The 16066-nt window shown below is 35.2% G+C and overlaps 1 protein-coding gene across 2 annotated transcripts; it reads right to left on the bottom strand.

Moving 5' to 3' along the window:
* Nucleotides 1-3062: 3062 nt before the first annotated feature.
* On the bottom strand, nt 3063-15963 carry LOC122571921 (laminin subunit beta-1). Of its 2 annotated transcripts, XM_043736265.1 has the most exons (13): nt 15324-15963; nt 13615-13741; nt 12307-12354; nt 11881-11967; nt 11075-11300; nt 10583-10882; nt 9066-9628; nt 8711-8890; nt 8239-8564; nt 7059-8112; nt 6381-6888; nt 5197-6280; nt 3063-5099 (listed from the first exon to the last, which is right to left on the bottom strand). In XM_043736265.1, exons 2-13 carry the CDS (start codon nt 13676-13678, stop codon nt 4128-4130), a joined length of 5412 nt encoding a protein of 1803 aa, XP_043592200.1. In that variant the 5' UTR covers nt 13679-13741; nt 15324-15963; the 3' UTR covers nt 3063-4127. The 2 variants fall into 2 exon arrangements, with proteins under 2 accessions (XP_043592200.1, XP_043592210.1); XM_043736275.1 differs by lacking the exon at nt 11881-11967 and having other exon boundaries at nt 15324-15639.
* Between the last annotated feature and the right edge of the window lie 103 nt (nt 15964-16066).

Genomic DNA, 16066 nt, shown 5'->3' with positions numbered 1-16066 from the left:
ATCTGTTCTTTTTATCCCAATTTTTATTATTACCTTTCTTCTATTTTTACATTTGTTAATCTACATAGAAAATTTAATTAAACTAATGTGTAGCAAAAATACAATTTAATCTCAAAACGATGTAAAAAATAATATAAGGACTGATTAACAGCGTAACAAATTTTTAAATTGCTTTTCCATAACAAACGGAAGATTTGGCTTGTCGCATTTAAAGTATAAAAGCTTGAAGAATGCATAATATAAATCGTTAACATCAAATTCTATAGAATTTATTTCCAAACCTTAAAGCTAGACACGTGTCTCATACCTTTTTGTTATAGAATATTCTACTAATTCCACTAATTCTTTTTATTTCTTTCGTCTTCCTAAACATCTATACATTTTAATGCAATGGTTTTCTTCCGTTCCTTTGTCAGGAAAATTCCATACGAATTCGTTCTTTTCTCCAAAATAACACGAAAATACCAGAAAATCGTCTCGCCTTCCAAACCGAGGCTGTTTTGCATAACCAACCCCGATTGGACCGGTTCACGTAACCTGCCTAGTAAAGGAATGCACCGTGAGAAAAACAGTATTCTTATAGCCGTTTTCAGGACAACGAAGACTAAACTTTTAAACTTAGGGCGAAAGGTTCGTGTAATCACACTGTGCATACAATGGACATTTTACCCAAACCTTCACTATCGTTACGACAATATTTCATCTTTGAGAAAAAAACGAATTCATCTCGTTATTTTCGCTTTCGTCCTTTCGAAAATAATTTTCAATTTACATAGCATGTTGTTTTATGATTACAGGAAGGTTTTTGCGTCTATAAACTAGCTAGGTTTTACATCATTGGTAAATATTCTTGGGAATAGAATTGAAATTGTGTAACTAATTCGAAAGGGCTTTTTCGCTGAAAATATCTCTTAGGATAAATTATATGTCGTAAATATGTGTCTAAACCATTGAAAATTTGTCAATTGCATTTATTATCGATTTTTATCGATTTATTATTTATTTCTTATCGACTTTTTGGTTGTGTTCCAAATATTTAAGGCAAATGTATAGATAATGCTGGTATAAAAACGCCGGAATTCCGTCGTCTATATTTATTACCGATAAGCTATCTACGATAAAGCATCCAAAAGCAGGCCTCGTCTTATATGCATTCACACTTTCATACTGATTAATTTTTTTCTACTCAATTAACAGTGGTGCTTTTAAGCTTTAATATAGAAATTTTACTATTTTACTTGAATACATACTATAATAGTGTATTATAACAATATTCGAATCATACACTACGAGTAAATTTAATAAACAATTATTTGAAAAAATGATAAATTTCGTTTATAATTCGTGTTAAACCGATACAGTTCCAATATTTTTATAATTTCCGTGTCCATTTAGCACTTCTCAATTATTCAATAAAATATAGATATAAATATCGATAACATAAATACGATAAAAATATTAGGACGAAACAGAATAAAATAACCAACAGCGAAAATGACCATGTTAATATTTACAATAGTTTCCATATATACTTGTAAGAAAGTTATTTTACTGCCTACGAAATATAATTAACGATTTATTTACGGCAACCGATTGTAACTTTATACTTTACATCCTGACCGGAAAGACTAAGAATCTGACCGTACATAATGCTTACTAATATATATGCATTTGCAGATAGTCATAATCTTCGTCCAATAAAAGTAATCGGTTTTATAAGTTTCACGAGGCATTAATGATAAAGGTCGTGAATTATGCATTGAAAAACTCTTTGTTAATGATGAGTCACCATTAGACTGAGATACTTTCCTCTGTATCACGAATCAAGCTTACGCATTTTCATCAATTTCCACTAAACGATTTTGACATGCGTACGTAAATGATCATTTTTTTAAATATATGTACTTGCTTGAAGTTGTTTATAATTTCAAAATTCTGTTTCTAATAGTAATGTCGGACAACCACTGGTGCGCGTTCTGAATGAACTCATTATGCATAGTACCACGAGCCCATACACCATTTCAATTCAACAGTGCCGTCTATTCACAAAATACTACAGCGTCTGAAGTCGATTCTAAAAGCCAAAAGGCTTAAGCACGAATAGGTGCGTCGAAATAATAAATGAAAAAGATTCATCTACAAGAAGAGAAGTTCGACGGTTGATATGTAAGTGCTTTTTAAAACATAACCAATTTTTTCATCGTCATAAAAGTTTTATCTTGACGCGTGCGTTCTTTACATTTTGTTTCTGACGAAATGGCAATAATTTCAGATATATGTTTATAATTATTAATTCGTTTATTTAATTGTTTCTAAGCTTCTAAAAAATAAAAAGAATAGTAAAATCATGTGGAAATTGATTAAATGAGAACCTCTGTTAGATTCGACGCGAATTGAGGAAGTTCAAATGCAGACAGACGGGACACGATGTCAAGATTTTTGACAGGGGCACGAAACAGCGGGGTGCACGTGTAGATCGAAACCAGACTCTGCGATAATAAACTACAAATACTATTTTTATAAAGGAGTCGTTACACATGTATCGACCGAACTGAAATATGCTGGGAACTTTCCTGACAACCTATCCTAATTTTCTCTTATAGGAAGAACTAGCAATAAGTACAAGATAGATTCAAAGTTGCTAAATTCATTTTATGAAAAATATTTCAAATAAAAATTTTTTGTTTACTTATGATATATATCAAATAATTTTTCATGCTAATAATGCTTTGCTTTAATATGCTGTATGATTAATAATATGTTTACGACATAGAGTAAATTCAAATAATACAGAACATACCAGGTACATATTTTAACACGGGATCTTTATTTAAAATAAAATCCTAACAACGAAAATATTTTATCACCGCGGTTCCACGTTTCCGGCAAGTCCTTCCGTCTTTTAACAGCGACACAGCCATACGTTAAGCAAATATTGTTATCACGTCGAAATCCACGATGTTTCATGTTATCGTGCTATCGTCGGATAAGATTTTCTTTGTGTTTTTCTTACAAATTCAAAATAACGTTAAATATAACTTTTTAATAAATGAGATGAAAAATTGTTTTTTCAAAATTATTTATTTTTTTTTAATCTGTACTTCTCTCTCGTTGTACAAACGTAGCTATTCATTAAATACAATTAAAAATCGTTTGGTTCATTTAAAGCTTTGTTCCATTTCTCGCCCGAACAAGAACAGATATGCAATAATGGCCGTTACTGACAATATCAATAGTTCGGTTGTTACTCTAAAACATAGATTTATAAATAACTGTAATGCTTTTTTTATCGAGGAATTCTCTTTTTGGTATTTTTAATAGCTTCCTCGACACGTATTATTCGTACATTTCAAATCTCGTGACTTCCATAACATAACACATTTATACAACTGCCTAATATTCTACAATAATTTATCGAAATTCTATTATATTCATTAAAAATATGTAATCAATGAAAAAATGCAGTTTTGCGAAAAGGCGTAATAATATATTTACAAAATATTGATAAAAATTGTATCTATCTATTGCGCCCGTGTCTTATTACAAATGCAATGTATGTAATAAATGCAACATATTTTATATAAGTACAAATCTTATCTTGAGATGTATAGAACAATAACATTTATTGTGAATCAGGTATCGATATTGATACTTTAATTTCTATTATATATTAACTAGCTCAATCATTTTTCTCGAATAATAGACGATTTATGCGGTGTCCGGTTCATTTTAAAATGTTTGGTCCATGATAATAAATGCAATGAGAAAATTCGATTTTCGTTTATTGGCACTTTTTACGGTCATTTGAAAAACGATTTAGAGGATTTTCCATTATTAGATTTTCGAAAAGTTACGTACGAATGCGTGTATAAAATACGTAATATGTCAACAAATAAATGGCCCCTTCGTTTACCACTATGGCACTGGAAAAATTATTTCCTTCGTTTCTTTAGAATCAATATAATTTATTATAGAATCCGAATAATTTTTAGGAAAAATAAGTCTCGGTTTAAGATTTAACGATCCTCTCTTTAAAGTGACCCATGTTCTATATATTATTTCTTTATATTCACATTGATTCGGTCATAGTAATATATGTTATTTCTTTACGTTTTAATTACAGTCACTCAAGGAGTACAGTGCTTGTACCGTTGGGCTTTTTGTTCGATTTCCGCCAAATATTTCTCCATCTCTCCATTTAAAGAATCAACCTCCGCCATCAAATCGGATAACATTCTTTCGTTATCTCTGTAAACACTCTCCATACCGTCCAAGTCCTTCAATTTCGTTGAAGTATCGGCTGTCAACTCGGAGGCTTTTTGTAAGAGCTTCTTCGCCCTCAATATATTCCCTTTGCTCTTGTTTGCCCTCGAATTCAACGCTTCGTCCGCTTTTCTGTATTCCATAGCGAGTTCCTTCGTCTTAGCATCGACCTTTTGCGCTTCATCAGCTACCTTCCGCGCCTCGACCCTAATTTCTTCATTCAAAACAAAATCGTTTCTGACCGATTGCGTTTGTAATTGTTTCAAGCGAGCGTCCAAAGAGTCGACCGTCTGAGTGGTGCTGTTTGCCTGCATCTGAGCTCCCCTGGTCACCTCGGCTATCTCTTCCAAGTCATTTTCGAATCTCTTGACATCGCGTTCAGCTTGATCGATCGCTGCTTGAGCTCGATCTTGAGCCCTCTGAGCATCACTCAATAAAATTACCACTTTGTTAGCTAGATTTTGTTTCGCGATCGCTTCCTCTTTTGCTCTGTCAGCATCGTTCTTTAACTTTTCGGCCAACTGAAGGTCGTCCCTAGTATCCGCGAGGATTTTCTCGGAATCGGTCAAGGAACCGACGATACTCTTAATACGATCGGCTAATATTTTGATCTCGTCGGGCTTTAGTTTGATGTTTTTAGCCAATACTTCGTTGGCCAAGTCTCTGACCATAGCTGGTGTGGGTTGGTCCTCCTCTAAGATGTTACGGAGTCGTTTGTTTATGTCAGCGAGATCTTTGCTCAAAGTATCGGTTAGATTACGAGCTCTTAAGGCATGGTTAAAGGCATCTTGAGCATTCGACCTGGCTGCCGTTGCATCGCGTTTCACTTGAACCATCTGGACAAACAAAATTTGGAACATAGAAAACTTCGAAATAAAAAGTTCGTTTTAGCAAATTTATGAAATGAAATTGAAAAAATATGTCAGAACTTACATTACGAAGTAACTGTTCAGCCTCGTCCTTGTGGTTCTTGATCTCAGCAGCCTGTTTCTTAGCTACGTCCAGAGCTTGATTAGCCTTTGTCACAGCACCCGCGTCGCAAGACAGTCCACCACAGAAACCACAGCCAGCGCCGCCACAGACGCTGCTGCAATCCGTCACGTTATCTCCACACATTTCAAGATTTAATCCTGGCATAATTCCATCAAAGTTCTTCAATTCCTCATTTATTTTATTCAATGACTCCTGGTTTCTCTCCTGTGCCTCTATCACGAAAGCACGATTCTTAGCTAACAAGCTCTCAGTATGTTTGCGGAATCTTTCAGCGTCGGCCAGAACGTTGCTAGTGTCGTTGGCCATTTTTTCCGCTTGTCTAGACTGTTCCGCCATTTGCTGGGTAACGTTAAGAGCGCCTAGGACATTCTCTTCCTGCAATCTAGTCGCATTTTCTTTGAGATCGGCAGCAGCTTGGTGCAAGTTGTTCGTTCTATTCTTCAAATTTTTAAGAGCAGCATCCCCTAGATTTACTCTTTGACTGACATTCTCCAAAAGATTGTTCACTTCTTCTAATTTCTTGGTGGATTCTAATTTCTTATTATTCAAATCTATAGCCAAGTCATTTAATTCGTCCAAATCTTGACTTCTAATGGAAGCGTTACTGATCAGTGCTTGGACTTGATCCAGAGATTCAACCATGTCGTCGAATTCTTGGCTGTAGACACCGGTCGTTCCAACCTTTTGAATTCTCGATGCCTCTTCGATCACAAGATTCGTCTTGTTTCTCAAACCAGTCAGCGTCAAGTCCCAATTGTCGAAACACTCTCCGCAAGGATTGCATTGAGGCGCATTTCCATAGTAGCCACGATCGCACTGATCACATTTTTCGCCACCGATTCCCTTGTGACAGACGCACATTCCTGTTTCTCTGTCGCACTGCTGACTGGCAGAACCGGTTAAATCACAATCACACGGATAACATTCGACATTAGGGTTTCCCCAGTAGTTGGTTTGGCACTCGTTACAACGTCTTCCTCCGAAACCTGGTCTGCACTCGCAAGTACCGTCGTACGGGTTACATCTATCGACAAAAATAGTAGAAAGTACATTTTAAAAATCGACTTTTTTAGGCAGATTTATTTGAAAATATTTAAATATTTAATAAAAATTGGCGTACGAACCTGTCGGAAACGCTCCCAACCGCGTCACACTCGCAAGGATCGCAACCTTGGCCACTAGCGATTCTCCAATGATTCTCTTCACAAGAATCGCAGAGTAAACCGATAACGTGAGGCAAGCAGGAACACTGTCCAGTTCGATGGTCACAAGGACCAGCGTTTCTATCTGTACCCAAAACGTCGCACATGCAGTCCTCGCAATCCTGTTCCAGAGCATTTCCGTAAAATCCTGCCTTGCAAATCTGACAGTTGGCTCCATCAGTGTTGTAGAGACATTGAAGACAGCGTCCAGTTTCAGGATCGCAATTTCCAGGTCGACGTAAGTCCGTGTTATTGTTGCAATTACAGGACTCACAGCTACCACCGGGAACTTCAGGATTACCGAAATAGTTCTCCGCGCAGCTTTCACAACGCGGACCGGTGTATCCATCGAAACATTCGCAAATCACGTCGTGAGTCACCGGGTCTAGAGAACAACTCTCGGCGTACGAATGTCCAGAATCTATGGTTCCTATAAATTTGTGAAAATTTGGCGAATGAATAACACTTTAGTAAATAAACATTATGCATGTAGGGTCTATACAAAACAGCCGACAAGATACCATGAAAATTTTATATCTATACATAGTATATATATATATATATATATTTATATTTCATTACTAATCTAATCTAACTTACCCGGACAAGGACACGCTCTACATGGAATATCCACACCGATCCTAGGATCACCGTAATACGTCTCGATGCATCTATCACAATTGTGTCCGGTCGTGTAGTCCCGACAATTTATACAGGCGCCTGTCTTGGAATCACAACTTTCAGCATGACCATTACACTCGCACCGTTGACAATGAGGGAAATTCCAGAAGCCAGGTTCGCATTGACCGCAAGTTCTGCCATAAGTATTTGGTCGACATTTGCATCGACCTGTTTCGATGTCGCAAAAATTATCCAGCGCCCCTACACCGTCGCAATCACAGGGAATGCAACCCTCCGGACTAAATCCGTAAGTACCAGGCGCGCAACGATCGCAACGCCTGCCAACAACGTTTTGTTTACAAGGGCACGTGCCTCCGTAATTTTCACACAGCAAACTGTGCGATCCAGTCGGATTACACTCGCAAGAATGTGCTCCGTCATAAACGTAGTAACCGATACTATTTTGATACTTCTTGCAAACGTCCGGGATATTATTCGTTATGGCGTTAAAATCGTTATAGAAATCACTACAATGATATATTTCGTATTCCTGTCGACGAAGTTCACCAACTACAGGCGTTTTAAAGAAAGGAATGGAGTCTATTTTCGGTCTCAGGACGATAGAGTCGACCAAAATGGACGCGGACGGTGTGTCCATGTGATTATTGAATTTACGGAATTGTAACAGAATATTGTATCGTTTCCCTGCTTCCAAACAAACGGATGGTTGCACAACGACGCTTCTCGATCTTAAGGGAAGTTGCGCGTATAGTTGATCGTACTCGGGTCTCCATTCGGCACAAGGACCATTCGGATCCACTGGACTTTCTCTCTCGATGATTATTTGAACATTCTCCCAAGATCCAGCCTGAACTGGCTCATATCGTACGATGATATCGTACCACAAACTTTTACGTATATCGTCGATCGTGAAATTCAACACTGAACCTTCGAGTGCTTTCATAAAGCCAGTTCCGGTCCACGTACTATTCCTTCCGTCGCGATAGGGCTCTCTTATCACCACTTGGCAATTCTAAAATAGATTACATTACAAACAAAGTTATAGAAATATTCGCAAGAAGAAATTGTGTTTTATATTTCGGCAATCTATAAGTTGACCTTTTAATTATTTTTAACCAGAAAAAAATTGAATAATTACATCGCTGGCTCTGGATAATTCACCCTCGTAAATGAGAAAGTCTAACGATCCAGTGTAGTAGCTTTGTTCAGGTTGGTTACAAGTTCTGCCGCTGACGTGAGGTCTACAGCGGCACTGGCCAGTGACTACGTCGCAAGAATTCTCATAGGAACCACCAGGATCGCAATCGCAAGGCTTGCAACCGTCTGGATCTTCCGAAAGTCCCCAATATTCTGGGAGACATTGGTTACAATCGCGAGCAGTAACGTAACGCTTGCAAGTACACTCGCCAGTTACCATATTACATCCACGATTGTCGATGGTACCCAGGATGTTGCAGGTGCAAGCTAAACAGAACAATTTATTTTCACTTCTTTTATTAATTTTGGAAATTTATATCATCTGCTGCTTGAAAAATCTGGAGAAAAATTTAACCAAACGTATCCTAAATCGTGAAAGAAAAATTTGTGCTAAACCGTTTACGAATCAATACCTTGACATCCCTCGGGATTTTCAGGATCGAAGTTCCAGAAACCATTTTTACAACGATCGCAACGACGACCTTCGACATTTGCTTTACAGTTACAGCGGCCAGATTCGCCTCCGGTGAGAGGATTGGTTATCGAATCGCATATACCGTCGTCCAAGGAACCACCTAGGTCGCAGTCACAAGCTACGAATAGATAAGAAAAAAGAAAGTTTAAAATTCCATTTATCATGAAGTACACTATGAAGAGAAATTCGGATTATCTTTAAATTTCCCATAGATGTATAAAAATCCGAAGTCTTCTAATGGAACAAAATCTACCAAAGATGTGATTGATACTAGTAATAGATAAGCAACTTACGCAGACATGCTTCAGGATGAGTAATATCTTTAGTCACGTCGTGATAGAAGAATGGTTTGCAGAGTTCACAGTTCTTTCCCATAGTATTGTGTTGACAGTCATCGCAAACACCGCCAGATACTCTTCCAGAATTTTCATAAACAGCTTCGTCGAAATGGCAAGAGTTCGTGTGATTGTTACAAATACAAGGTCTACAAGCGTTCGTCTGTTTTCCAACAGCTGGTTTCCACGGAAGGTCATTGTAAAAGTCTTGACATTTTTCACAATTCAAGCCCGTAGTATTATGAGTACACTCGCATCTGCCGTGCACCATGTTTTCCTCATCAGGAACTCCAGGAAGCGGAAGACATCTAGACGCGTGACCGTAACAGGAACAAGATCCGCGAATCACTATGTTTTGAATGGCATAGTAATATTTCTCTCGAATTTCTGCGCGGTCGTCGAGAAGATCGTCTCCTAGAGTGTGCAACCTAGTCATGTTTATGCGAAGGTTCGTTATTTTCAGTTGGTTCTGCACTTCCTTGGAGTAGGGGTTGTCTATCTCCAAATTCTGAGGCAATACTCTGGAAACAATGAAAAATTTATTCAATTATTATTCAGATAAGTAAAGTAATTGTGTTTAACACTTAGCCAACCGCGCGCGCCACAATGAGCTATATGTTACTCATCGCGCTCGGACAAGCTGTCCACCGCGCATTTTTCCAAGTATCGAGGACTAATGTTCACTACTTAAAAAACAAAGAAGTCTAAAAATTATTTAAGTGGTCAATTATATTTTATGGTAATGATATTATTTAGAGATTTCACATATTGTTTATACAAAACATAAAATCAAAAGTATATAATAAAAGTATAAAAAATATAGGTAAAATTAAAAACATTAAAGATGATTAAAGATAAATAACACGACTTGAACGTGAAATTAAAAATTCATAATGCATTTTAATATTTTTTCACAATGTGGTGTTGTTCGATTATAACTTTATTTAGTCATAACTGATAGTGTAACTTTTTAATTCATTTTAACAGCACTAAATTGGTGTATTTTATCATACACTGTACTTTATAAAAGTAGAAAAAGTGGCGCAATTAATTGGAAACATTTCCAGGTAAACAATAACTGATAATAACAAAAAAGAAGAAAACGCGTTGCAAAAATCAAAAAGGGAGATCTCCCCGTTCGGTCACGCAGCGATGTATTTTACAGAGGGGAGATCTCCCTATTCAGTTAGCTAAGTGTTAATCCATTGAGAACCAAATTATTTGTCATAATTTAAAAAATGTAAACATAAAATCATTTTCATCTGTCACACTTTCTTTATACAATAACGATTCTTAATTATTTTCCATCAAAATAATCATATACATAAAATCATATCTCGAATTACAAGACACATACTCTGTAAATTAATCACTGAAAGATGTAATCATTAGAAATGTCAGTTACATGCAACGTATCTAAACGCAGCGTTGTGCTATTGAAGTTAAATGATCCCTGGTTATCGTTATTTACATACCTAAAGATAACATCACCTCCAGACGATGGCGCCACGGCGGAATACCTCGTCTCGCAGATAACATCCGTCAGTCTCTGAGGTTGTTCCGTAGACACTCCAGGGAAGTACTTTTCGCAGTTGTGCGCGAAGTATCGATACACTTGCCACGTTTTACCAAAATCGGACGATCGTTCAATCAACATCTTCGCCGGTCTAAACGTTTTGAAACGGATGATGCTGTGGGTGAAATGGAACTCTGCTTCCAGATCGAAGCGTATCGTTACGTTCTCCACGCCATTTTCCGCTTGCCACCAATTTTTACTGTTGGATTAAACGAGTAAAATTGCGACGCCATTATGTAAGAATGATATAAATATAATTAATAGCACCAAAGTAGAAATTTTATTTTTCTTATTCAAGATAAGTGTTTGAATAGAAGTGATAAAAGATATTTTTGTAAAAAAAAAAGGAAGTATTGTAAAACATAAACGTATAATTTAATGGATTACTTACTCGGTAACTACATTTTCGATGTTATGTTGCTTGTTAGGCGACGATGCGTCGCAAAAGAAGCACTTCTTCCGCTCCTTTAAATGCGAAACGATGCAGTACCTTTCAGGTTTTGTAAGACCGCAAGTAGATGATGCGGCCAATCGATTTTTTCGACCGATTAATAAATTTCCTGTAGAGGGGTAACACGAGCTCTGCTCGCAGGGATGCTTCCTCTTTATTTGTGCGCCTAAAGAGAACATAATCGAATTTTAACAAATTTCTTCGCGAAAGAAGAATCGAGTTAGCTATTATTTTAGTAATTTATCTTCATCCCCTTCAGCCAGTTCAAGTATCCTTACATCGTCAATTGGTAATTACGTTAATCGACTGTTTGTTATTTACACTGGGTTAACAAGATTCCCAGATACCAAAAGTTAGTGATCAAAAATATAGTTTCCAGATATAATTACCTCAACCAAATTAAAAAGATACGAGGAAAGAAATGTAGGATTACTCGCTAATCTTTTTGACCTTCTGCTTCGAAAGATGAAACGTGAATGTAAGTCATCGACTTGCATAAGACAGGAAAGATCTATGTTAGATCGTTCGAACGATGTAGCAAAAATTATTTTAATCAACAAGAAGTACTGTCGATATTAATCATGTACACCTGTGATAGTTTAATCATAGAACATGTCATTCCATGTAGACAATATATTAAGCAACGTTATCATTATAACGATAATAGAGCAGCTCTATCATGCTGGTTTTAATTGTCTGTAAACAATGAATAACGTGAGTTTTTGAAACCAGCGAGAACGGACTACCTCTTGGATTGTGAATGATCTGCCTTGGCCAATAATGGCGATCTTCGCTCACCTCCGTAGGTGACATATCTCCTCTCTGGATTGATCCTATAACACCCCGCTTTTATCTCCAATGCTCACTGCTATCTAATTCTATGTATTTTTACAATAAATTTCTTAACAGTTGTTAAAACTTTATTTTGATATAAATTCTTTAAAATGAAACTTTTATTTTAATGTATATTTTGGAGATTCAAAATATTTCCTATGTATTATGTCCTGTATATGTGTATATAAAAACTATATATGTATTATAATTTATATCAGAAATGCTGATGTTATCAAATTGAAATGAAATATTGATCATTGAGTTGCATTCACGGTTTTCCGATTCTTTTTATTGTTTTTTTATTATTTTAAAGTAATCGAAAAGATATTGAAGCTCACCTCTGGCTGGAATAACCCTTTCCCTGCCAGATTGAGGCTCTGCGATATCTGAAAGCGGAAATGATCTGGTTAAAAAACCATTTTGTAGACTTAATATCTCTCTACATGTTTTATCATTCGTCGTTTAAACCGATAAACACAGACTATCTTACATAAAATAATCAACATGAATTTCTTTTACTAAAAATTTCCTCAAAAATATAGGAAATCTTTTAACACTTTTTTTTTTAATCTACAAATCTAAAGAATACTGTTCATTTTTTGGAGACACTGGACATGGATAATAAATATAGGATGAAAATTAATAGCTACGATTTTTCGGAGAAAAGTTTAAACGAAGATAGAATTATTCAGTTATCACGTAGAGTTCTACTACCGGTTGAAGCTATCGCAAGTAACAACCGGATGTTTATGATGTAGCTTCTCTAGAGACCGTTAAAAATGAATGAAAATTCTCCAAAACTCATAAAAAATTACGTTTTATTGATTTTAAATTTCTGATAACTCTATTATATTATGTTATTCACTAACAAGAATTCTAACTTTTTCTAAATTCTTACGTTATCATACATAAATATTTCAATATAATTTGCATAGAATATTTTACCGTAAAATTATTTTGTTCTATAACAGTTATAATTTTAAAGAAAATAAAATGCTACTAGATATCTTCCCATATTTTCTTAAAATATTTAAATTGTAAATGTTGGGATAAAATGGAACATTTAAACGAGCAAATACTTTACAAGAACATTTTTTAATGATCTATTGATGCTAAACGCCTTTTGATATTATTACTTGAGATTTCTAGAGCGCTTAGATTTTGGAGACTGAAATAAACTTGAGAAATTCAGAAGAAAGGCAGGTCGAGGGGTCGAATCGCTATCTAATCGTGTGGATAAAGTGTCTTCCAGGCCACATTAAGAATAATAACTGGATAGCATGTTAAAATCAAGACGAATTTCAACTATACTGTTTTAACCTAATTTTTTTTTCTTCTTGTTCAACCAGAAGCACATATCGACAATTGAAATATTCAAAGTAAATTTTAGGAAGCTTCAATTTTCTTTAATCAATCTTTATGAAAGGAAACTTTGTAATTTTACAAATATATTAAGTTGACACCAAAAATTTTTATTCTAATTTTTTCGAAATAATTATTATCTTATAATCTTATTGTATCTTACAAAATTTTATTAAAGTCATGTATACAAATGATATAATGCTCGATAAGTACAAATGCGAAAAAATTAATGATAACTGCGGCAAATATGTGTTGAATTAAACGTATTACTAAATAATACTTACCCGACACAATAATTATTGCAAGTAATAGTGTTGCAAAAATTGCCTGAGAAAATGCTCGAGCCATATTTTCTCCTCCCCCCTATCGTTTAAATTTCTCGAACAGAATTTAAGCCATCGGCATTATATTCTGGAAACAAAAAACATTTGCTTTTTAAAAATACATTTTATTATTTTATTATTTTATTTCGTCTTTGAACAACAATGGCAAAATGATACTAAAAGCGATCATAGCTGAAATTTTTCTTTGAAGTTCGATGAATAACCAAACTTATCTCGAGGTAAGTCCATTCCAGAAAGATTTGAAATCTTGGAATTCTTATTTTCTTGGAATTCTATAGAGAAAATTTCCTTTGAACGCTGTAGATTTTACAATGTGTTTCTGTCAGGCATAAGTCTTTCCAGTATCTGATATTTACTATTTTTTTGAAGAGGTAATGAATCACCTCGGTTGTAGATTTTACTTTTGTGTAGATTTTACCAGTAAGATTTTATTTTCAATATGTATTTTGTGTTACAAGAGTCTCCTAAAAAATTAGAATTCAAATTTCGTCAGTTTTATATCAATAATATTAGTTGCTTTCACATAAATTTATAAACCTAGTAAACAAACATAATGCTCGTATATTAAACAATTTGAGCAATAAATAAGTGCAGGATTTATCTACAGTGTATTAAGAATCACGATGTTTGCCATACATATTTCGAATCGTCAATGAAGCACTTTCGATACAGAGAATCACATTAGCTATTACCACATTTTTATAAACGATAATATATATATATATAACTTTTTAGTCTTTCGATTGTTTAATATTGGCGTATAAAAAGAATCACTACTAATGAACTCCAGTTTTGTAAATGTTTATCGCGCATAGTTCAATGACCAAACGCTTTCGTAGATCTGGAACGTCTGATAAGTTGTTAAATGTTCACGTTGAACGAATATCTTCTTTTTTTAATGTTTCAGATTCGAATATTTTAAGCAATGTAATTGAGATCGTCCTAATTCATTATTTTAGCAATATATTAAAAAATACATATATTATCTCCCATATAAAAAAGTATCCTACATTCAAGACAACTTTATATTGAATGTAATAATCACAAATATTGCATATCACAAATATTGTCTTTGTTATATTATATTCAAAATATACTATCTCTACTATACTACACTCAAATATTACTGTACTTTATTTTATTCCAACTTCCTTATTCCGAAAAGTTTTACACATTTCCATATAAATAATTACTTCTTATCAAACCTATATCTTAAATTTAAAATTACAAAACTCTCAATCTGCAATTCTAAAATTTGAAGCTAACTTCTAAATCAATTTACACTTTACATATCAACAATTTTTGGTCATTCGATATTTTTATTCCTAAATGGTACCTATTGTTAAACGTTAAATTCTTCCATGCAATTCTCTAGAAGGACAATGTCAACAACTAATATTCGCACAATTTTTAAACCGCGTCTAATCAAAACCACACACACGCATTTACATACATATATGCACATAAGCTTTCTTTCGTATCGGTCAGATTTTTAATACATCATTACTTGACAAAAAAAAAGCAGTAAGCCGTTATTTCTAAAATGATGAGGCTTACAAACAAGTAAACGATCCTGATACGGTCGAGAGCGAAGCAGCGTCGAATGAAGAAATGAGAATAGCAGGTACAAACTGCGAGAAACGTCTTACCTAACTCGGTGTATCGTGTATCTCCCTTGAGAGAGTGCCTCGTGTTGTGAGCTGGCAGACGCCTCGATAGATCCACAACGAGAATCGAACGACACAAGTAAACTGATTGAAAAGCCAATGATCCAGAGTGCACTCGATCCCCGCGATACACTGTTCCGATCAATGAGATGAGGAATGGACGAGAGACAAAGTCGTTGTGAACGCCTCTGGTGACGCGTCTCTCTCACGGTGTTTCTCGGTTAAGGAGAGCCTCCGACAGTGGCCAGTGCCGTACGTAGAATGAGGTCCCTTCTTCGTCGGCTCGTGACGAGGGTGCTGACACAGGCTGAGGGGCAAAGCGAAGTTTCTTAGAACGATACCGGAGTAGGGGAACGAATACGGGGGCGTCTATCAAGGAAAGGTTTACTTAGGGATTAGCCGCTTGCAATAATTTTATCTGCAAACGAGGAGACTCGTTTAGTTTCTCTTTGTTTATTTGATAGATTAAAGGATCCCAAACGAAATTAAACGAAAGGTTGAATTGATTCACCGGTTATTGTAGTTGGCTTAGACTTAGTGATAGGTCAGAAAAGTTATGTATTTATTAGTTTCGTGGATTCCATTCGCGGGAATTGATGTACTAAGTTTTTAATTAGAGGTCTGAGAATTTGTTTTGCGAAAGGTATTTAAAAATTCTTTAAAAATTTGTATACTTACATTTGTGTATATTTTAGATATTTTATATGTATATTTATTTTATATTG

This window comes from Bombus pyrosoma, linkage group LG2 (genome assembly GCF_014825855.1).
Source record: "Bombus pyrosoma isolate SC7728 linkage group LG2, ASM1482585v1, whole genome shotgun sequence".
Lineage (NCBI taxonomy): Eukaryota > Metazoa > Arthropoda > Insecta > Hymenoptera > Apidae > Bombus > Bombus pyrosoma.
This window is presented reverse-complemented; position numbering and strand designations above follow the sequence as displayed.